General features: G+C 35.4%; 1 protein-coding gene across 3 annotated transcripts in view; it reads right to left on the bottom strand.

The window, feature by feature from the left end:
• CPED1 (cadherin like and PC-esterase domain containing 1) overlaps positions 1 to 23901 on the bottom strand; it is a 263041-nt gene that overhangs the window by 144571 nt on the left and 94569 nt on the right. For all 3 annotated transcript variants that reach the window (XM_069462606.1, XM_069462603.1, XM_069462605.1), the window contains exons 5-6: positions 21118 to 21250; positions 19207 to 19375 (exon numbers count right to left, since the gene is read on the bottom strand). In XM_069462606.1, coding sequence (XP_069318707.1) covers positions 19207 to 19375; positions 21118 to 21250 — 302 coding nt within the window. The remainder of the gene's footprint in view (positions 1 to 19206; positions 19376 to 21117; positions 21251 to 23901) is intronic.

Below are 23901 nucleotides of genomic sequence, written 5' to 3'. Positions count from 1 at the left end.
GAGCTAAGGGCAGTCAATTAAATATATAAAATTCAAGATTTTATGTTCTTTATCCAAACTAAGGGGGGAATAGGATGCATTTAAATTTACCTATTTTTAATACTGCTGGAATTTGTCTGTTGTTCTTGATTGATATAATTATTCCGCCTTTTCCAGACTTAACAGGGATCTTTCTGTCTGACTCTGACATAACCAGTCTGTCTCCCAGCCTCTTGCAGAACTCTTAAAATGTATCTTAAGTCAAATACCTCAGAATTTTATCCCAATATATTTTATATAGGGATTACATTTTTTTCTTTAATTCTCAATGGGAAAAATGCTTGTAAATTTAAGTTTTTAAAATTTCAGTGACCATATGACTCTAAGTTTTTAAAAAAAAGCTCTTACAAAGAGCTATGGTATAGTTATTGGTCATATATAATTGGTCAGAACAGTAGAAATATATTGCAAATCTTATTAAATAATTTCTAAAATAAAAAATATAAAATTGGATTAGAAATGCACCTCTCAGATGGATATGGTTTCTTTTGATTCAAATAAGTCATATATACATTGAAAGAATATTATTTATTGCTAGAACAAGAAGGGTTCAGCATCAATATTAATATTGCTCTTAATATAAGCAAGGAGGAAATATGTTCACATAAATATGTAGATGTGAATGGAAGAGCTTCGTTACAGCAACATTGCTCAATTCTTTGAACTCCCTCCAAGATAGATTTTAAAAATTACATAACGATTTATCATGAAATATTCAATTTTGTTAAGAACAAAGAACTGAAAACAACCTTAGTTGTAAAGGATTTTTTACCTAGTGATTAGCACCCTCACTTTCTCTAAAGGATATCATATTTAAATTTGCCTGTTTTTTGTTTTGCGAGGTGCAAGGGGACGGATTTTTTCACCTTGGAGCAATTATCATCATCATCAGGGCTAGTGAAAGCTGGGTCTTTCTTTTGAAGAGCAGAAGGGTGTCTATTAAAAGGATGGGAAAGGAGATCCCTTCTCAGTGAGATCAAATTTTAGGGAGGTATATATATGAAAGGTGAAGTTGTAAGCATTGATTCTCTTGAAACCATCCATGTACCTGTGACCTCTTGGAGAGTCTTCATGGATCCCCAAAAGCACATGACACCCAGAGTGAGGATCACAGCTCTGGCTGTATCTGCTACACATCAGAGGGCTATGGCAGGAAATGAAGTGCCGTGAACATTCTGGGCCCTTGTTAGAATCTCCTTTATGCTTTAATGGGACAGGATTTAGGGAGAAAAAAATTGGATGTTTATAAATAGAAGAAAATAGGAAAAAAGATTTGAGAAGGGGATCAAAATGACTAAATTACAAACCTCAATAGTGATGTAATTTTTTATGCAGTATTTATGTGGTATATGAATGTAATTCTGTGTTGTATCTAATAATAATCACTAACCTTAGCTAAGCTAACACTGTGTGGCAGATATTGTGCACAACTTTGTATTCCTAGCAATGTCATGAGGATGGTACTCCTTATTCTCATTTTATAGATGAAGAAACTGGGGGGGTCGAGAATGCAAGCTACTTTCCTAAGGTTGTTTAGCCAGAAGGCAATCAATATGGGTGTTGAAGCCAGGCTCCTTTGCTGCAAAGCCCCAGCACTACTTCTACCCTTGTGTTTTTGAATGTACTAGGTTTAGGAATGTGGATGGAGGCTGAAGTGGATAAGAATGAATCATCTGTGTTTTTACTTTCATGGAAAATGTGTTTGAAGCTGTTACAATTATCAAGCACATGCCTTTATACCTACACACCTAAAATATCAATTCAACAGCAAGAGGATTTATGGAGCCTAATTATATTTTTGGAAAACCTAAAAATATTTCCTTGTAACTTAAATCAAATTGCCTGGATCAAGAAAAAATTTCCCGTTAAGTTGAACGATTTAAGAATATAAATATTCTCATCATTTGTTTCGGTTCATTGAAAATTGGTTTGTTTTAGGGTAAAGTATGAAGAAACTAAACTGGCTGAACCTAAATTAGGATCATTTTTACTCATTCCTTAGAATTAGATTTAAGAAACTTCAAATATTTAAATAGGCTTCATGCTTCCAGTGATATGAATGATTTTATTCCTTTGTACTTCTTAACAATCCTAAGCTTTAAAGCATACATTAAACTTGGAAATTCAGAATGCAGATTCTATATGATTTAATCAGTTTCAGACCTGAAAATTTTAAATTCTCCCATGAGTGCATGAGAGAATTGATCAGAAGCAGGATACAGAAATACAAAAGGCTGTGAATAGCATAAGATTTAATTATTTGCTTTGAATGATAGAAACTTGATTGCATTATAGTCAACCTTAGAGAACTGGCAGGTTTTCTTTATTATCCTTCCTGGAATCTCTCAGTGGGATATAAAGGAATGGAGAGATTTAATAGTAAAGAGCAAAAGCTAAAGTTGTAAAGATTTTACCATTGAAATCTCCACGTATATGCCTACTCATTTTCTTTATATAAATGCCATTGTCCAAGCAGGTCACAACTATTTCCATTACAGTTAAAACACAAGCCTTCTTTAAGCTTCCAATAAAATATTGTCTGACAGCTTGATTGAAAACTATTCATCTTTTCTTAATTGTCATGACTAGAAAATGATATTGAAACCTGCTAATATTTGTAACAGATAATATTTTTTAGAAGCAGCACAAAAATTTACACATAGGGATGCATTTGGTAGAAAGATACCTATCTCAAATATCTATACCTACTCTCAAGTGAGTAAGAAAGTAAAAAGGGAAAATATTTTCAATTTAAATTTTGGATATTTTATTTAGAGTAGCTAATTTAGGTCTTATTAAGTCTCCTGGTCAATCACAAAAGAAAAGGAAATGTATTCAGTATAAAAAATAATTGGTTTTGGTTGTACAATAAAGAAAATGATAGAGCAATTTGTCAGATCTTGTGAGTGTGGCTTTCATGTTACCCTGTTGAACCCATAGATTTATTATAATCCTCAGCTATTTTTTTTTATATCTTTCTTCTACCAGTTACCTAACACCTCTCTCATACCAAAAACGATTCATTCTTTTACACAGAATGTTTTAAATGGGCACATAATTATTATGCATAATTTAAAAGTTCATGATTTAGTATCTAGTCAAATATAATGCTATTAATATATAACCCAAATCAACGTCTTCTCATTATGTCCTGAGTGCTGACTACTGACCTTCCTGCCTTCAGACATTTTTTCCTTTGCTAAGTTATTTTTATGAGACCCAGTTCCAATCATGTCATTCTCCCCGCTCATAAAGTCCCTGACATTTACAAAAGGAAACAGTATAACAAACAGTAAACAGCACAAGTGCCTTTATCTTTTGTGCTACAAAGTACATTCTTTTTATATGAGAATTCAAAAAGTGATACATGCAATTCTCAAACTTTTTTTAATTTAAAAAATCAAAATGTCTATTCCTTTGTCAATCTTTGGACATAAGGCCAAGGCCTTTTATTTGCCTACAGGTGACCTACATGGAATTTCAAATCATCTAACTTACAGAAACCTCACCCACGAGGCATTGGTTTAACTGTTATTAGAGCACAAACATAAAGCCACTTGCAAAGAAAGCCCAGGGCAGAATCATTCGAGGTTTTACTATTTCCCCCCAAACTATGAAAGTTGTTATAGCCACATTTAATTCACCTGAGGTGTTTTAAAGCAATTTTCCTATATTGATTCTTTTATAAATATTCAACTTCGCTTTTATAGGAGCAAGTCTGTCTCTTTTGGCACTTAGAGTTCATCAGTGCATGAAAGTAAGCACAGAACTCAAAAGCGTGAGGAAGGAATGAACATAGCGTGCTTGCCGCAGGCATTGAGCTCGGGCTTCAGCAGTCAGCATGCTTTGCGGAGGGAATGCAGAAAGTTGCTTAGTGCCACAGTTGTCAAATGGTAATTAAGACAGATTCTATTCACTGAAGATCTGAATGTTAATCATAACTCATATTTATTAGCTCTGTCATCTCTACTAAATCATGAATTTTTATTTCCTCAATCATAGAGTGGGCATAAACATATCACCCTATCTCCCAGGGTTCTTAAAAGTTTCAAATGAGACCATATCTGAAACTACAGTCAGAAGTATGAAATAATAGTAGCATCACTTTACATTTTATATTCCATGGAATTCAAGCTCTTCAGGCCCTGATTCTAATATATCTTGTCTAGTTTAACTCAATCCATAAGTCCTATGCCCTTCTCTTTTCCTTCCTTTGGTATCCAGCCCACCTCAGTCCATCCTAGGATTCTCCCTACTCTTACAGACATATACATTCTAGCCAAATAAGTCATCTCGAAATTCTAATATTACAACCTATGTTTTCATCTGCATGCTTCATGATGTGTTTGCAAAGCAAATGTAAACATCCCCTTCCTGTCTCTAAAGAAACTCTCCTCATTCTTCCAAGCTCAACTAAAATACCATCCATTCTGTGAAATCTACTTCATTTTCCCCAGCCTGAGTAATTCTCTCCTACTCTTTAGTATCTCAGCAACTAAGTCATTTCTTGCATTCCGCTCTGTATTAGAGTTATTTACAAATATGTATTTCTCTCCTGAGGGACAGTTCCTTGAAAGCAAGAACCATTTTTTCCTCTTTTGAGTCTTTCTCCACATTGCCCAGCACATAGCAGGAATCCTTAAAACAGCTTTGGAACACAGATAGGTTGAATTAGCTATGAATGATTACTGAAATATTCAATATTACTTCTTCCTTGAGTTGTTTTTGACTCCATGATCAAACAAAAAAATCTTATATATGCAAGAAGATATAGATCAAGTGCATTAATTTTCAACCAATTTATTGTGGGGAAATTATTTTGTTTCTACACCTTGCTTGATGAAGGACATACAACTGTTAGAAACTTCATTCTCTTCTAGTAGAGAAGCCATCAGACAAGATACCCTTACCTCCTTCTCTTGTTGTTTTCTGCCCCTAATTTAGGTATTTTCCTGTTTTCACATTTAAATTCCATCCTGTCAAACTTGCTGATAATCTACCCTAATGTGAAGACTGTTCTTTTCATTTCTGTGGCAATTTGTAAAAAAAAATGACCACAAATCCTTCTCACCTCCCCCAGTGTGCACACTCCTTTGCACTGTTGGGGCCTCTCCCACCTGGCAGTGGAGTCTACTTCTTCACCCCTTGAATAGTGGCCTATCCCTGTGATGTCCTTTTGTCAGCTGGACATTAGCATATTTGATTCAAACTGCTTTGGCTTCCTAGGACTGCTGTAACACATTACTGCAAACATGATGACTTAAAAGCAGAGAAATTTATTCTCTCACAGTTCTGGAGGCTAAACATCCAAAATCAAGGTGTCCACATGCCCATGTTCCTTCTTAAGGCTCTAGGAGACAATTCATTCCTTGTCCCTTTTAGCTTTTGGTGGCTGTTGGCATCCCTCGGCTTGTGGGTACAAAACTCTAACGTTTGACTCTACCTTCACATGAACTTATCCTCCCATGTGTCTTCTCGTCTGTCTGTGCCAAATCTCCCTCTGTCTTTCTCATATAAGGACACACATCATTGTACTCAGGGCCCATTTGGATAATCCAGGATGATCTCATGTTGAGATCTTTAACTTCATTACATCTGCCAAGACCCTTTGTCCAAATAAAGTCACATTCACAGGTTCTGGGAGTGAGGACGTGGACATACCATTTTTGGGGTGACCATTCAATCCATAACACAAGCAAAAGCTTAAAAAGGACTTGACCTTTGGGGTTTGCTCTCTCACAATTCTTGGGAATCCTGACACAGCCACTATGTGTTACTGAAAGAACACTGGGCAGCCTGCTGGAGGATGAGAGGCACACGGCCAAGTCCTCCCCATGGTCCTGGCTGCCACCCAGTCAGTATCCAGGAGTGTGAGTGCAGACAGGCTAGACCACCCAGCCCCAGCCAACCTTCTAGCTACCTACAGAGATCAGCAGAACCTGCTCAGGCAAGCCACAGAATCATGAGAAATAATAAATGCTTGCCCAAAGTCATTAAGTGTGGGAACGGTTTGTTATGTAAAATCTAACTGATTCCATTTGCCCTTTTTGTTATTGCTATTTAAATTGTCTTCTTTCCTTCTCTTTTTGAAATAAAGCCTGCATCTCTTTCTCTCTGAACCTCTCATATGGAGAAGATGATCTAAGAACTTCATAGGTTTTTATTCTTTCTATTTTCAGTGCTTAGAATGCAGTCTAATGCTTGCTGCTTCTCATATGAGGTCTCCATGTCAAACCCCTCTGCCTTCACTCTGGCTCCCATCCCAAACATTGAATAAATTTAAACCCTTTTGGGTGGGCATTTTGCTAAGCCTCTTCTTCTCACCTTCTTATCTGAACACAATCACACTGGACCTCTCTACTCTCCTTCAAGAGATTAGACTTGTGGGTTGAGGCACCATCTATTTGAAAATAACCCCTGAGGCAATGATGGCTGAGAAACAGGTACCTCTGCCTGTGCTGTTTTTCCCAGTATGGGAACCTGGATGCAGAGGAACAGCCTTGTCACACTAGGACAGGCAAACAACTACAATTATTTTTTTCTCTTGGTTTAGAAGTGATGGGATACCTCTGTTGAAATGGGAGTGGGAAGGGACTGGGGAGAAGAAAGGCAGGGACAGACAGTAGATGGGAAAAGAGATACCAAACTCTCAAGGGGAGAATTTTTCTGTGTAAGGCCCTCAGTCAGGGTACAGTGCAAATGAGGCCTGAGAAAAGGCAAATGATGAATAAGAACCACCCTTGCTGGTAAGCCACTGTAAGAGCAGGAACCTGCCTGCCTCCCCACCTCCTCATTTCCCATTTATCTTTCCCAGTCCTTCTCCTGACTTGCTGTTCCCCCACCCGGTCTCTCTCAGTCAATGGCACCATCATTCAAATAATGGCGGAGGAGTCATCCTTGAAGCCCCTCTGTCTACTTTCTTTCTCACCCCAAGCCCCAATTCTAGTTTCTCCCTCCAAAACATATCCACATCTCTCCTTTAGACCTCATCTCACCAACTTAGTACAAGTCATCCTCCTCCTCTTCCTCAGGACCCCTGAATAGCTCTGCAATTGGTTTCTCTGCTTCCATTCATAATTCTCTTCACTCCATTCTCCACACAGCAGCAGAGTGGGCTTAAAAAGCTAACTCAAATGATGACATTCTCCTGTTCACTATCTTTTAGTGGCACCCTTTGCCCATAGGTAAAAAAAAATACATTTTTTTTAACTTGACTTAGAATCCTGTGTGATTTGGCACTTGCCTTTCTCTTCAATGTCTTCTCTACCACTCTCCCTTGGTTCAACATGATACGCTTTCAGTGCTTGTGGTATTCTGTGAGTGTGCGAAGAGTCTCCTACCTCAAGACTTTGGAATTGTCCTTTTGATGGGGATGTTTGAACCATCAGCTCTTCAAGTGGTGCTTAGTCTCATCCAAGAATTACAGCTCAAATATCACTTGTTCAGGGAGATCTTTCCACCTCTCATAAAGTGGGCAATCCAGTTACTTTCTGCTCAACATCCTGTTCATTTCATTTGTAGCTATACGAAAACCTATAATTGTCTGTATTTGGTTATGGATACATACTTAATTCTTTATCTGTTTTTCATCTGTCCTTCCACACAAAAATAAACTTCACAAAGACAGGGACTTTGTCTTGTTTACTACTATGCCACTGAAGCCTAATATAATGTCTAGCACAAGGGAGGGACCCAAGAAATACTTGTAGAAAAAAATTTAAAAACTCATTTCATTTGTAGGAAAACTATTTCTATTTTACAGATATGGAAAGTAGTTCAGAGAGATTAAAAGACTTGTCTGAGGTCACACAGCTGGTATAAGGACTGTCCTACTGCACATCTACCCTCAGGCCTCTAGAAGTCATTCCCTGGGATTTTTCTTTTGTCTTCTGCATATCTAGTACTACAGATCTAACACGAGTGATTTATTTCTCTCTCCTTTAGAGTAAAAATGCAATTGGATATTTGCTAACTACTCATGATGAAAGGATGTCATCATTGTCCTATTCATATTTTAAATTCACGTTTCATTTTACCCTAACAGTGACTCCTTGAAGGAATGAAAATGAAATATATTTCCTTAGCATAATGTTTTTCTTCTGAGTTTAGAGTAATGATTTCTCTCTGTGTGACTTGAATGCATATTCTTCAGGTAGACGATCTGAGTAACCAAGCACATAGAAAAATTCTCACACCTTTCAAATATATCTGAAAAAAATTTTCTAGAACAGATTATTCTACTAGAAATGTCTACCAAAGTATCAGTTTGGAACAGTATGTTTTTTTAAACAGATGGAGGAGGCTGTGGTACCTGGAACTATAGGATTCTAGAAGACTAGACACCAGGCATGGGGAAGCCAATGTAGAAGGGAGATACACTGCATATGGATATAGATATATATAAAAATGTGTGAATACCTGAGATTTCCTCTTCCGTTTGCAGTCCCTTTCTCCAGATTTTAAAGACCTCCTTTACAGAGCTTCTAAGACCTGGTTACACAGGTTTAGGTTATGGAGCAAGAGGACAAGCTGCTATGAGACAAGAGGACAGAGTGATGTGCATGAGAATGCTCCGTATCAGTCAATGGGCAAGTCAGAGAACGACTGCTTTACGGGCAGATGCCCCATAGAGGCAGAACTACCAGAAGCAACGAAATGTGTCTTTATATTGCAATAGGTATTGAATCCAGCATTGTGTATGTGTGCAGAATCCTGAGAAAGATTCCATCTCTGTCTGCCTTGGTAGCACTCACGGAAATGAAAGACAAAATTTTAGTTCTGTATCACAATATCAGGTCATTTAGATAATTCAAAGGAATTCAGGTTAACAGCAGATTTGAGGTTCAGATTGAAATCAAATAGAAGTAACACAAAAGATACATGGATAAAAGTAATGCAGTCCTATATATTGACTATAAAATGCCGGTGCTAACTTTACAGTAATTAAAAAAAACTAGCTATTGCAAAATGTTCTTAACTGGAAAAAACAATGTCCAATGAGTGATAAATGCTGAAATCATTGCAAATAATTTTGTGGCCTAGGCAATTTAGATTGCACTAAAGAATTATCATCATTCAGAATCTCTACTTATGAATTCAGGTTTCCTACCACAAGCATGGATTATCAAATAATTTTTTAAAGTAAATATGTGTAATCCTTTGAAAGAAGAGGTCAAAGCTTTATAGTCTTAGCATTTTTGGCCTTTTTTCATTTCTCTGTTGGACGGCTCAGGCTATTAGTGTAATAGCAAAGAAGACCACTTGGGGGCAATACAGTCATTGTTTTGCTCCATCTCACAGCTATGTAGGTTTCCTCAGTGACAAAAGATTGCTGTTTCTTCCAAATTTAAAATCACATTTTAATATATGGGAGGGAAAAGGCTGTATTTCATTTTAAACCTACAATGAATAAATCACAAAAGACAAATGCAAGTCAGATTTTCTCTGGAATGGAGCAAAAGTCTGTCTTCTTATAGCAGACAAATCAGTTTTACCTATTTGGCACACTTCGGGATATTTTATATTTAGAATTTGTCACAGCCTTTGAGACAGAGCTAAGGGAATAAAGGAAATTGTTACTAAAATTTTTTTAAATGACAAACATGTAATAATCTCCAAAATGTACTGGTAACAAATTATTGTTTATATACCCAAAGTAAAAATGTAAATATTACCTGTCTTTCTGAGTAGATATTTGGTAATAAACTTAAATGTTTAAGTAATTAAATTTTTGAGACACTTACTGCCATTGTTTTCACTGCTATTGCTCTGCATTCACATTCCACTTTGTAAAGGAGTTATTTTTATTACTAATTATACTTTGCAGCAATTTGATGAGTGCAATCTCTGTCCCAATAACTCTCTCTATCCTTAGCTAGCTCTTCCCCTAGTACCTGCTGAGTACTAGGTACTGTGTTAGGCACTAAAGGTTTGTTTCCAATTTAAATAAAGAATAAACATAATCTCTTTTTTCAAGGATTTCAAACATATTTAGGCAAATAAATTTTTCTTCTTCATTTTTGTTCTCTTGGATTCTTTGCTGACTTTATCTGATTTTTTCTTCCCAGTAGGTCTTCCTGTCATCAGAAGATATTTAACATAACACAGTGATGGGAAACCTCAGTTGAGCCCTGTTGTTAAAATCTAGAGATAGAGATTTATAAAATTAAATTCAGTAATTCTCTAAGTGCCTGCACAAAAACGGAAACATTCAGGAAGATTGCAGAGAATTTTATTTAATTTGTAGGTCCATTACCCAAAGATCCATCTTAACAATAGTTTCTAGTATGGAAAGTAGTGAAGAAAGAGATTATAGCTGTTCAGTTGTTCTGTCTTTGAACATCGTTCTGGCTTAGCTAGCTCATCTATTAAAGGAATAATGAAAAATTCAAAAATTAAGACAATGTTGTTCTCTATGGATGCTTAAAGTGCTTCGAAACATTGATTACACTAGTCCTCTTTTCCCATGCTCATTTTTTTATTCTAAACACTTATTTTATAAACTTGTGATCAGCGAGGTGTAACAGAGATCAGAGCAACATTGCTGTGTTGAGCAATGGCAGGAAGAGGAAAAGCCTGCATAGATTAATTTTTAAGACTTTCTGTGAAGTCAACAGGCCAGCGACTCCTTGGCTCCAATTTGGAGAAAAAACTCTTGCCCTTTCCAAGGTACCAACTGGGGCCCTTCCTCACCCTTGCGTACACATCCACTAGAGGACTCCAGGGAGAAGTGGGCTTTAAACAGGACAGGTGGAGAAGAGGAGCTCAGGAGAAGGGAAATACACATCCTCAGTACCAGTGAGGAATCCCCTTTCCCATCTTTCAAATATCCTGAAGGAATTCATTTACCTCATTTCATTTCACACCGAAATCCCTTAATATTAGCTCACCTCCATTTTTCTGGACATATAATTAACACTTGCCCATTGATTTTTCTATTAGGAAAGGAAATAATAATTAGGAAATTTATTCATTAGGGTAAGATTTTATCTTTATGTTGTCACTTTTATACATTATATATGTGTTTATATAGACATGTGATATATATAAAGCATATATATCAGTTAATTGTATTAGCATATACCTATGAGTTCATTACATCAGTTCAGAAAAGATAACATGTTTGAATTAACAAAGATGGCATATGGAAATTCATAATGCTACCTTCTGTTGCAGAACCTACTCTTAAATCATATTTTCCCCAAATGATAGTTTTTAAAAAATTATTAATAAGGTAATTTTAATGAAAATTATGATGATAGACAATCATTCATTGATAAACATTTTTGAGTGTCCACCATGCTCCAGGCATTCTGCAGGGCTCTGGAAACACAGACATATTGCTTGCCTTTCTGAAGCTTAGAGTTAGGTGCTTAAATTATCATTTTTGTCTAAACAAACATGACTATTTATTAATGAATAGTTCTCTTTCCATTTAGTATAATAATCCAAGTTTAGCCTTAAGAATTAATAAATGTACAAAATAACCTCACAAATCTTTTATGGAACAAAGTTGAGAATGAATGAATGAAATGAATGATATTTTTTAAAAGAGATAAACTTGCTATCAATAGAATCAATGCAAAATAATAAAATTATCACAAATTGATGCACTTTAAAATCATGTGCAGTTATAAAACAATCATTCTTTTTCTAGGGCCGACATATATTTGAAATAGTATCTAACACCAATGTGGGCTGATTAAATAAGTGTTACTTTGCAGTTATTATATAAGTTTTTACAGTAAGTCACCTTTGGTCACGTGTTTAATTATATGCTAGTTATCTATAATTCCTATTTATATAAAATCATACTTTAAAATGAACACGCTGATGCAATTTTTAAATTTAATCCAAGCAAAAGTAGGTTAAGTAATACATCAACTCTTTTTTACAAACTCTCAGCAGCAGACTTTTATTCACATTCTTTCTACAGCTGACATAAATCTCCCAGGCCTGCTGAAGGGCCAGATGCTCAGTGAAAAAGTCTTTTACAAGGTCTGCTTCATAGCCTGCAGTTTTAGACATAAAATGAAAATCAGGAGAAGAACACTTCCGAAGGTTGAAAAACCATACTGTCACTTTATACCTGCTTCCAAAGACATTACTCATTTTTACCCCGAGAATATATGAGCTATCTCACCTGACATTATCAAAGGTGCTGCATAAATACTGACGACAAATGAGGCTAACTTCATCCCTGCAACTGTGTCATGTTTCCAAAATGAATAAGAGATACACACATCTCTTAAAGAGAGACCCTGTAAATAACAACGTTCCCCTCTTTTCCAGGGTTCTCCTTTCCCCTCTGGCAACATTTGCTGATTGCGTTGATTTGAGAAGGAACTGCAGGCACTGGAGAGGGAAGGACAGTCCCCTAAAGGCCACGGCAGTTGGGGGTGAAAAGCTGGTGATTTAGAGCCACAGAGTGGGCAGGAGCTTGCCCTATCTTAGGCTACCACTGAAGATGATTCTCACAGATACTGGCTTGAGAAAAGGCTGTAGTGTCTCAGGTTTTCCTCTCTTCTATCAAAGTGGGCCTGTCCAGAAATTCACATTATGACATCTATCCATTGCCTTTACTGGAAAGCAAATTATCATCTATATATCATTTATCTATATCATTTATATATCATTGCAAAGTAGAGTGGCTGGCTTAGAGCAGTTAGGGATAAAGTAGACTCAGGCGATTTTTTCACACAGTTAAAATTTTTTAAATGACCTTTGATTCAATTCAATCCAAGAGACATTTATCAAGAACTGATTATATGCAAGGAATCATCTTCATATAACTTTGTATCTGATATCAAATACTTAGTATCAACAAACATAACATCTTCAGATATGGGCTGGCTGATCAAACAATGAATTAATTTATGTCTTGACTGGACAAAATAAGGCTTTGACAAGTTTTTCTGCCAGAAGTCACAAATCCCCTCAGCAATATACATTTTCATTAAAATAGTGAGCTATGGTCACAGGTATAAGGAATCTCCAGACATTATAAAAAAGTTACAAATATTACAGTTTTCTTTCTATTGCATAACTTTTTATTTCCTGATTTACAATGGATGAAGGGATAACTTGTGACTTTTTACTCTCATAACCAAATTTAAATTTATGACATTTCTTGCAGTTTATCCATATGACCTATGTATAAAGACAGGCATAGACACATTTGACTAAAAGTTATAGCTAGAATGGCTGTAGAAGAGTTCTACTCTTGAATTCACAGATATAACTGAAGTGTTTTTATAATTAAATTGAGAGCTAAATTTAGGGGAAGACATTTTTAAATAAAGTATTGCTTAAAATTGAATTTATTATGTTCACCAAGAAAATGATGTTGCCTTAACAGTAGCAAATATGGTTATTTTAAAATCAGATCAAAGGATAGAGCAAGCAAATATTGCATTTGCTATTAATTTTCTTTCCCTTTTTGCACCTCCCTTTTTTGGGTTTGAACATCCTTTGGAAATATCTAATGCTTAAATTTTAAAATATTTTCATTCTATAAGAGTTTTCTTTTTAAAAAATTAGTTTATAAAGCTTCTGTCTTCCATTATTTCTCAAGTTTGCATTTCTTGATATTTTTCAACTCTATCCAAAGCTTTAACAGATAGAGTATCTCAGCAGCAGACTTAATTGGGAATAAATGAGCTCATAGTTATATCTGTTATTGCTTTCATACCTCCTTTAGTGGCCAGAATGTTCTATAAATGGCCACTGATAGCCTGTTTAGTGGGCTTGCCTCCCTGCATGGTGCATAAATCACTACTGATTTAACTAAGTAATTTAGCCTTTGAATTCAGGACTCAGTACACACACACCCACACACATCCACACACACACACAGATTATGTTTTATGGAATTTCAGAACAGTGCTTAATAACAACCTGGTATAACATGGTTAATCTTTAAAGTGGATTTCAGTCTTGTCCTCCAAATTAGCATGGAGAAGTTTCTGTTTTGTTTTTTTTTTTTCCGCATCTAAAAATACCAGGAGGAAGTAATATTTTGGAGGTTGGTTAAGTGATTTAACAGATGAGTTATAATCTATTTGTTTTAACTGAAGTAATAAGTACTTCAGTTGAAGGGTAAATAAATATCCCTTGTTTTCTGATATTTATCTATATCATCAAGCATAACTTTGGCCTAGTGAGGAAATAATCACTTTCTTACACATTAAACCCAGGAAGCTGCACTACCTCCTTCTGAGAGCAGATAAGAGTATTGTCCAGAATAATCAGGCAAGATCTTGAAAAGATAAATCCCAAGGCTAGGATGAAAATGACAAACACCGCACACTTTTCCGTGCTACAACTGCAGCTTGTATCTGCCCTGCAGATACGACAAAAATGTGAATAAGAAACAAAATAGGGAATAAAGCATGCAAATCTAAAGAATACCAAATCACAAAGAGTTTTCTTTTCTCATGATTTATCTTCAGGAAATGCATAAATGAAAACTATCATAAAAAAGCTTATTTCTTCTGGGGAAGAGAAAGTAGCACTTAAATAAACAAAAAGGAAAAATACTTAAAAAATATTACCCAGACTACCTAAGAGCTTCAGTTTCCTGTTAAGATGGGGAACTAGCACAGGTGAAATTAGATCACAGCATGAATTTGATGACAAAAGAACAAATAATAAAAATCCCTGTGAAAGGGATTCCGAACGCTGTTTTGGAATGGCCTGGCCAGTGCTGGCTGTGGTCCTGGATGACTGGAGTTTGGGGAGGAGCCACTTGACAGGACAGGCTGAAGAGAAGGGTTTCAATTTTCCTCCTAATGCTCCCCTGTGTTCCTCTAGAACAATCACTGCCTGTTCCTTCCTTGTTAAGGCTGTTAAGCCCAGGCCCAGGATCCAGTTGCTGAATGTCTTGGGGATAATGACCTGCTCAGGTGAGGAGTGGATGAGATGTGTGGGGTTACCAGTACGTGTGGCATTCACTCCCCCACCCTATTCTCTCTCAAACCCCAGGCTTGATGGACTACAAGGGAGGAATGTGTTCCCAGGCCTTTTCTTTCTAAGAGTTTAGGGGGTGAAATTCTGACCAGGGAAGTTACCTGGCAGCAAAGGGAAGTGGGCAGAAGTGGTTCCACAGTGTCTGCATCCCATTCTCTCCTCTCCTTGGATTCACCTATAAGGACTGGCCTTCCCCAAATACTTTACGGGCTGGAATAAATAATATCTGCAGGAGGACATAAGTTCAAGGGACAAAGTAGGACAAATGTCAATGGATACACGAAGGTACAGCTACCTCAAAGAAAGGCAACAAACTCAACGATATATATCATGCAACTAAAACTGATAGACTAGGAATTTAAAATAAGTATGACTAATGTACTCAAGGAAATAATGGAAGATGGTAGCAGAGTGAAATATGAAATCATTCAAAACACAGGAAATACAGTAAGAAATTAATAGATATAAATAAAAATATATGTAGTTTATAAGTTAAGGGGCATCAGCATTGAAGATCTACACACAGCATTAAATGAAGAACTGAAATACAGAAAACAACAATGGGATAGATAGCAAGAAAGATACAGTGTAAGCAGGATTTCATGTTTTGGAAGATAAGATCTGTCTTAGAAAACAGAAATGCTTCCAGAAAGCTGATAAAGAGATAGCAAATATATAAGAATCATCAGGAAAATACAAATCAAAACCACAATGCGATATTGCCTAATTGCAGTAAGAATGGCTCTTATCAAAAAATACCAAAACAACAGATGCTGGTGTGGATGTGGAGAGAAAGGAACACTTATACACTGTTGATGGGACTGCAAACTAGTACAACCTCTATGGAAAGTAGTATGGAGATATCTCAAAGAACTAAAAGCAGACCTAGCATTTGACCCAGCAAAACCACCACTAGGTATTTACCCAAAGGAAAAAAAAAAAAGACATTTTATAAAAAAGACATATGCACCCCAATGTTTATACCAGCACAATTCACAATTTCAAAGGTGTGGAAATAACCCAAGTTCCCATCAATACATAAGTGGATTAATAAAATGTGGTATATGTATACCATGGAGTACTACTCAGCCATAAAAATGGTGATCTTTTGTAGTAACTTGGGTGGAACTAGAAACCATTTTTCTAAGTGAAGTATCACCAAGAATGGAAAAACAAACATCACATGTACTCAATACTAAATTGGAACTAATTGATCAACACTTATGTGCACATATGGAAGTAAAACTCAACGGAAATCAAGTAGATGGGAAGGAAGTGGAGGGGATGGGTAAATTCACACCTCAATAGGTACAATGCACCCTATCTGGGTGATGAGCACACTTATAACTTTGACTCAAACTGTATAAAAGCAAATTATGTAACCAAAATGTATGTATCCCATAATATGCTGAAATAAAAGTAAATAAATAAATAAAATTACTTAGTCTCTCTAAAAAATAATAAAAGAAAGCCAAATAATATGTAAAATAGAGATGGAAAGATCAAAATCTGGACAACAGAAGAAAGAAAAAAAAAATAGTGAGCAAAAATATTTCAAGAAATAATGAAAACAAATTTCCCAGAATGAAAGATTAAAGATTTCAGGTCCAAGTTGAAACTACTCCAATAAGAAAAGAAGCAAATCCAGGAGAATATTGGAAACAGTTTTGGGAAGTGAGAGTAATAAATTCGCTGACAAAGTGTTGTGGTCTTTTTTTTTTTTTTTTTTTTGAAGAAAAAAAAAAAAGGACCCCCTCTCGCCCCCGCCACCAAAAAGAACAAAGTGATTATTTCAACGTAACTAAAAATCAACATTGTGATAATGGGATTTGAGGAAATAGTGTAAAGACCAAAGGAGTCTTAAGAGGGCAGAGTGGAGGAGCAGCCAGAGATATTAAAATTTAAGAAATCAATAGGAGAAAATAAACATGAGTATATGTTTTAAATTAATGGTGACCACCGTACGTTACACATACAAAGAATGCACAGCTTTCAAAGTTACAGAGGAATATTTGAGCTTTACAGTAAAAAGTGGGAAAAGATAGTTTAAGAGAAAGAAAAGGAAAGCATACTAAATAAAAAATGAGATGACAGAAATAAATCCTAACAATTTGCCTTCTTCTTGAACTAAGATGTCCATCTTCTCCTGCCCTCAGAAATCGGAGCTCCTGGTTCTGAGGTTGGCCTTGGGCTGGGAGTTACACCGTCCATTGGCTTCACGGTTCTCAGGCCTTTGGACCTAGACTGAATTACACCTCCAGCTTTCCTGGTTCCCCAGCTTACAGATGGCACAACCTGGGACTTTCCAGCCTCCATAATTGAGTATACCAATCCCTACAGTAAATCTCCTCGTACATATCTCTACATATCCTATTGGCTGTTTCTCTGAAGGACCCTAACAAATTCAATATTCTAAAATGTTTGTGAGGAAGTGTCTACAACATTGTTAACTTAATCTTAAAATTAAAAAGTAAGGAACCTCCACTGTCTGGTATTAAGAAAAACTTATACTGCCAAGATATCAAAAAATGGGCCAACTGGAAGAGAATAGAGCACAAAGGAAGCTCCATGTAGATATGGAAACTTATACAAAAAAAGGTGATATCCGATTCATGGGAAATGAATTTTTAGTCCATAGTGTTGGGATAGTTGGTTGAATATTAAAAAAAAAAAAAAAAAGGATCAAAGGTGAACTCTTCGTGAATTAAGTACTTACATATCTAGGAAAAATTAAAGGGCAATGGAGAAGCATATTTTTTGATCTAGAGATAAGAGAATTTCTGAAACTAAATCCCAAAGCACAAACTGTCTAGAAAAATTAATTTAATTAATCAATGGAAGATTTTTGATCAACGAAAAACATTGTAAATAAAGTTGAAAGACTGCTGTTTGCAATAGTAAAATGACACGTTTCACCTATTAGACTGTCAAAATTAGAAAGCTAGAAAAGGTCAAATGTTGGCCAAGTTTTGGTAATATGGAAACGCTAATGATGAGATAGAGACTGATGCAAGCATTTTAGAAGTCAAGCTGGCATTATTTAATTCTATCAAATAAACCCATACGCTCTGACCCAGCAATTCCACTGCTGGCTACGTATTCTCCAGAAAAAGTTATACAAGTTCATAAAGGGTCCTAGATAAGTATTTTTATATTTGAAGCATTGTTTGGTTAAGAGTTGGAACTATCAGTATAGCGGAGTGGATAGGTAAACCATAATGGAATGCACACCATGGAATACTGTGAACCAGTGAAAAATAACACAGATGATGTACAAACAGCAACATGGATGGTTCCATCCTGAATTTATGTAGTGATGCACATAAAAATGTTAGGAAAAGAAAAAATCTCAAATACAATACTATTCAATGTGTTTTTAATTGACAGTATTTAAATAGGCCATTTAACAGTTTTTCACCATTGGAAGATTTTCCAGAATTCAAAATGCAATTTATATAAGATAAATTCTAAAAAAAAATTAAGTTTGGTCCCTTTTGAAATGCTTGAAGCTATGAGAGGCACTGTACATTCTTTTAATTTCTTCCCATTTCCTCTTACCTGTACTCTGAACAATTATTTCTGTAAAATCAAACATTCTTTAAAATGTATCAAATATATTGTCATTAAACTTAATTTTCAACTGAGTTAACCTGAGCTACCCTTTATAACTAAACTTTTGGGGTTATTATTAAGTTCTTCCCTGAAAAACTTCCTCATTATCTTTTATGTCATGGCTTGCTATATTAGGAACACTTGAGAGCTTTATTTTTCACTCAGCAAATATTCCATATTGACTGGGCGAATGAACTAGGCATTATGCTTCCTAAGGATGAAGCAAAAAGCATAAGGGTAAAATTATATTTTCATTTGTTTCATGAATAAGTGGAAAGTCAAAAAAAAAAAAAAACAGAGTATGACCAAGAACTAGCTCTGTAATAGGTCAAAGAATTGAACTATAATGATGAGTTGAGAAAAAAAAAAAAAAAGATGTAGCCTTTGTGATCCCTAGTGATTTAAGCTTTCCAGCTCATTTTTGAACCAGCACCTATTAAATGAAAATCTCTGCTTGCAGCAATAAAAAGATGCAATCTTTGTTCAATGAGATTTGCCAACCATAAAGGTCGGAGAATGGCAACCCAACTCACTTTACTTATCTTCATTGTACTTTGTGTGAAATAACAGCTTCAATGGAGCCTTTACCTTGACAGTGAAGCGTTTTTTCTTTGGTAGATTCCAAACCGTGCCAGTTGAATGAATGAATGCACGCAAAGGGGTTAAGGATGTCACCAACACATATGCTTTAAGAATCACAGATAGATCTTCGGCTCTAAAGATTGTTTCATGTGGAGCAAGGACTGTTGTTTGATTCCTAAAAAATAAAATAACATAGTTAATGCTCCATAATTTAGGGTTGAGTATGTAATTGGTAAATTACTTAAAAGCTTGTAAACCCCCTGCTATCCTTTGCTGGACCCCAGCCTTCAGTGTGTGGGTTTCCTTAAATAATTTCAACTGCTTATCAGATCACCACCAGGGGGTGTACAGGTGCAGAGAGAGGATAAAATGGGTAACAGTTCTCCACTCTGGCAGATTTATCAAAACATTAAAAAAAGAAAAAAAAAGAAAAGAAAAGAAAAAAAGGTAGGAAAACAGTACTTAGAATAAAGTTTAAATTAAAAAAAAATTAAATTAGTCACATTGCCCATGACCTCAGATTCGTGGTACCATAGCAACAACAAAAGTGATATAAAGTACAATTTGTAAACAGTGAAATACTTTCTCAAGTATTTCTGAGAAATATTTCTCTTCTTCTGCCCCCACCTACCTTTGCCCTATCTTTTCCTTTCCATGTAAACATATTAAGTTTTGCAATAGTGGACAGGTCACCAAAAGTATGCCAAAATACTTTCCCTCCTAGGTCAAATCCTCCCTAATACCTCTCACCCCAGGTAATTAAGGATCAATTTAAGGAACGAAGTATTAGGAAAGCACTTCAGTATAAAAAGGAAAATTAACGCTAGTTTAATGTTTTGTAATGAAACATATATGCTTCCATCATAAATGATAATAAAATGTATAGCTATTTGCTTTTCTGTACCATGTTTTTATATGTTAAATATTAATATCTAAGTATGATCAATGAAAAGATTGTGCAATTTTAACTTTTGAAGTCTAGGTAAGCACAAGGCACATGATTCTGCTTAAATACTACTTAATAATTATAAAATTAGAGGAGGCAAACTCATTTGTGTCTTGGATAAGATAATTAAAATCTCTCTTTTTTTTTTTTTTTTGTTGAGACAGAGTCTCGCTCTGTTGCCCAGGCTAGAGTGAGTGCCGTGGCGTCAGCTTAGCTCACAGCAACCTCAGACTCCTCGGGCTAAGCGATCCTACTGCCTCAGCCTCCCGAGTAGCTGGGACTACAGGCATGTGCCACTATGCCCGGCTAATTTTTTCTATATAGATTTTTAGTTGTCCATATAATTTCTTTCTATTTTTAGTAGAGATGGGGTCTCGCTCTTGCTCAGGCTGGTCTCGAACTCCTGACCTCGAGCGATCCACCCACCTCGGCTTCCCAGAGTAAAATCTCTTAATTTTTCATTATATTAATAATATCTACATTCTACAATCCTTCCCCTGGAAGTAAACTGGATAACTTGATATATAGCAGATGCTTTCTTAGATCCTAGGAGCCATAAAAAAAAAAAACAAAAAAACAAAAAAAAAAAACCTTAGCTAGAAAAAAATGCATTCAGCCATACTCATAGGCTAAGGTAATGCCATTTGAGTATAAAATGGAAGTTAAAATTTTATAGTTTCACATTGTCAAGGTTTTAAATTCAATTTCCATTACTGTAACTTACTAGATAAGAGTCCAATTTACCCAAATGTTTATTCTACAGCAGCAGAGGTTTGAATTAATCTAGAAGAAAGTCAATGATGGCTTTCTTTATTAAGAAGGGATAGCTGAAAATTTATATAATGGAACCTAATAATTCAAACATGTAACACCCCTGCCCCCCACCAACCCCGATCTGTTCTGTGCTTTTCTCTTGTTAGCTGTCTCCTAAAACGCATGCTGGTTATAACAATTCAAAATTATTAGCCTACAGCTGTTCACGTCTCCAGTTCCCTGGTTTCCAGATATGTGGCTTCACTGTTTTTAAAAGGTGACTTGAAGTACTCGGCTTTAATTGTATTCCCTGATCCAGACATACAGAGGGACTCACTGGAAGTTGCAACTCTGAAAAGATTCAAAAGAGCAGAAAACAGTTATTCATATTGTTTCTTTTTGGAACTGCTTCAAAAATAGAGTATGCTGTGTTGAACTATAGGGTCCAAGGGAAATATACAGCAATTTTTTTCTCCATTCTGAGTCAAAGTTGGATCCATTAAATGAGTGCATGTTCAGAGAGGCCTTTATTTTGTCGTATGTTCTTTTACCACAGAGTAGTAGAATAACTGTAATAACTGATTTCAAATGTTCTTGCTCAGAAGGGGAGGTAGATGTGATGTATCTAACTGTCCTACACCAAGCTGATCTATCCTCCACACAGGCAAGGGACACACTCTCCATAAGGGGGTGGTGGCTGCAGGAGCTGACTTTTGTTTGTGATCAGAACATTACATAAAAAACTTTAGTTGATTTCCTGACAATACAATACTCACATGCTAAAGTATGTCATGCTTTATACCCTTGAAATCTCAACAATATACTTTTATTATCTTTTAAAATATTAATTATTGAGTTTTTAAGTGTGTAAAAACAAAGAACAACAATAATGACTTATTTAAGAACACTCATATTGATGTTTAAAACACAAAAGTATTGCATGTACATAGTTACAGAAAAATCAAATTTTACAGAAAGCTATCAAGGGAACAGAAAAAAACATCCTCTAATTCATCCCCATCTAAGTCCTTTTAAAATCTAGATAAGCACAGTGGGTCAGATGCATATGCTTCTTAAATATGAAAATTGATATAATTAATATATCAATGTCTCTGCATAAACCTATATATGTAGGTATTTCTATTTCTTAAATTATCCAAAAGACACATCATAATAATCTGTGTCTGGCTTATTTGCCTACTAATCCACCCTGGAGTCCTTTCCGTATCAGCATGTTCGGAATTACTCCATACATACATTTTAATGCTTAGGGTGTTCCATTAAATGAATATACATTTGACTTAGCTATTCCCTATTGTTATGTATTTAGATTATTCTCATAATGTTTTTCTTTTGCTATTTCAAAACCACTGCAACGAACACTCTTATACATGTATTTTGGTATACTTTTACAAGCTTATCTAGGGGCAGATTCTTACTGGTATGTGTAATTGCCAGGTCAATGGTAAATGCACTGTGAATTTGTTAGACATTACCAAATTGCCTTCCAAAAAGCTTGCCCTAATTTCCACTCTTTCCAACAGTGTTTGAGAGTTGTTGTTTCCTTACTCCCAGGTCACAGTGCTTTATTTTTTAATTATATAATTTATCTCGCTCTCAAAATAGAACAAAGTCTTTAAATTATTTTTCCCCTTTGTGCACATTTCATCAATACTAGCATAGTCTAATTTAAAACACTTCACACTCTTAAGTAAAAGTCAGCAGAAGTCAAGCTGTTCAACGTATTCCCATATCTCATTATTTAGCACAGTGTGCTCGTGCTCCAAAAATGATAACTTATGTGTAAGGCTTCTCTATTAATGAAGTTCTAATACATCATAATAAAGGAAATATTCAAACTGCTTTGTTTTTGGAGGTGACAAATGAAAAATCATTAAATTAATTTCTTTTCTTGGGAATCACAACTTTTAAAAAGTTGAAATGTTTATATAACCCTTTAAATTTGCAGTAAAAAAAATAAGCGCTCTTAGTTAAAATTTCACCAAATAGACTTATGGTTTTAGAATTTATTATAGGAAAAATTTTGTTTCTCCAGAGGAGCTGATTTGTAGCCTTCTTTTGTATAATGTGAAAACAGTATAATTTACTCTGATTTCTCTTTTACCTTGCTGCCAAAAAGCACAGCATCGATTTGAAGCCAAACACAGTTGACTTTGAAGAAGCTAGATATAGTAAGTGTTTTGCCAGCGTAGTATCTCAATGATTTTGACGAAGTAGTCGAAAAACATGTCAAAAGAATAACCAATTTTATGTCACTTTTTCCTGGTTTAGTCCAAGTGGAGGAGCCTATTACATGAAATCGAAGGAGTCCAATGCAGGAATTGCCAAGAATATGCCAGATTTTCATTTCAATCCCTGAAACCATGGTTGAACGATGGAATTGAAAATTGATTTAAGTAATTTTACCCTTATTTGTACATTCATACATACATCAATAAATTTTAGCCTTCCCATTATATTATTCTAGACTTGGAAGTTACTTTTTATGATTTTAAAAATTAAAAAAACAATCTCCGTAATTAGCTGTCACTTGGCATCTAAAATCATTCTCATTTCATTTGATTAAAGCCAAAAATTAGAAATAAACTCCATTAATAGCTTAAAAAGCTGCACCTGCATTTTATGAGACTTGTATAAAAATTATTAAAACTCTTAAGTGTCCTAGGTTATTATTTAACAGAATCAAAGATTCGTCTGTAGTAACGCTTTCTTGTACCTTTCATCTGGCATATCCATTGGGGGCTCTCTCAATAGGCTAATCCACATGTTTTGTAATCCTATTCCCTTTCTTCCTTAACCCACCCATATACTCAAAGAGCCTAAAAATCTCCTACAGTGTTAAAACTAGCTTCTGATTTTGGAAGGAATTTGGGAGATGAGGCTCCATGACACAAGTAGTCTTCCAAATAGCCTTCTAATTCATTAACAGGTACTTGTTAAAAATTTTAGAAAGTAATTAAATATGAAGGACCTAGCATGAA

The sequence above is a fragment of the Eulemur rufifrons genome, chromosome 29 (assembly GCF_041146395.1).
Source record: "Eulemur rufifrons isolate Redbay chromosome 29, OSU_ERuf_1, whole genome shotgun sequence".
NCBI lineage: Eukaryota > Metazoa > Chordata > Mammalia > Primates > Lemuridae > Eulemur > Eulemur rufifrons.
The sequence above is the reverse complement of the archived record's forward strand: the minus strand, read 5'-3'. Positions and strand labels throughout refer to the sequence as shown.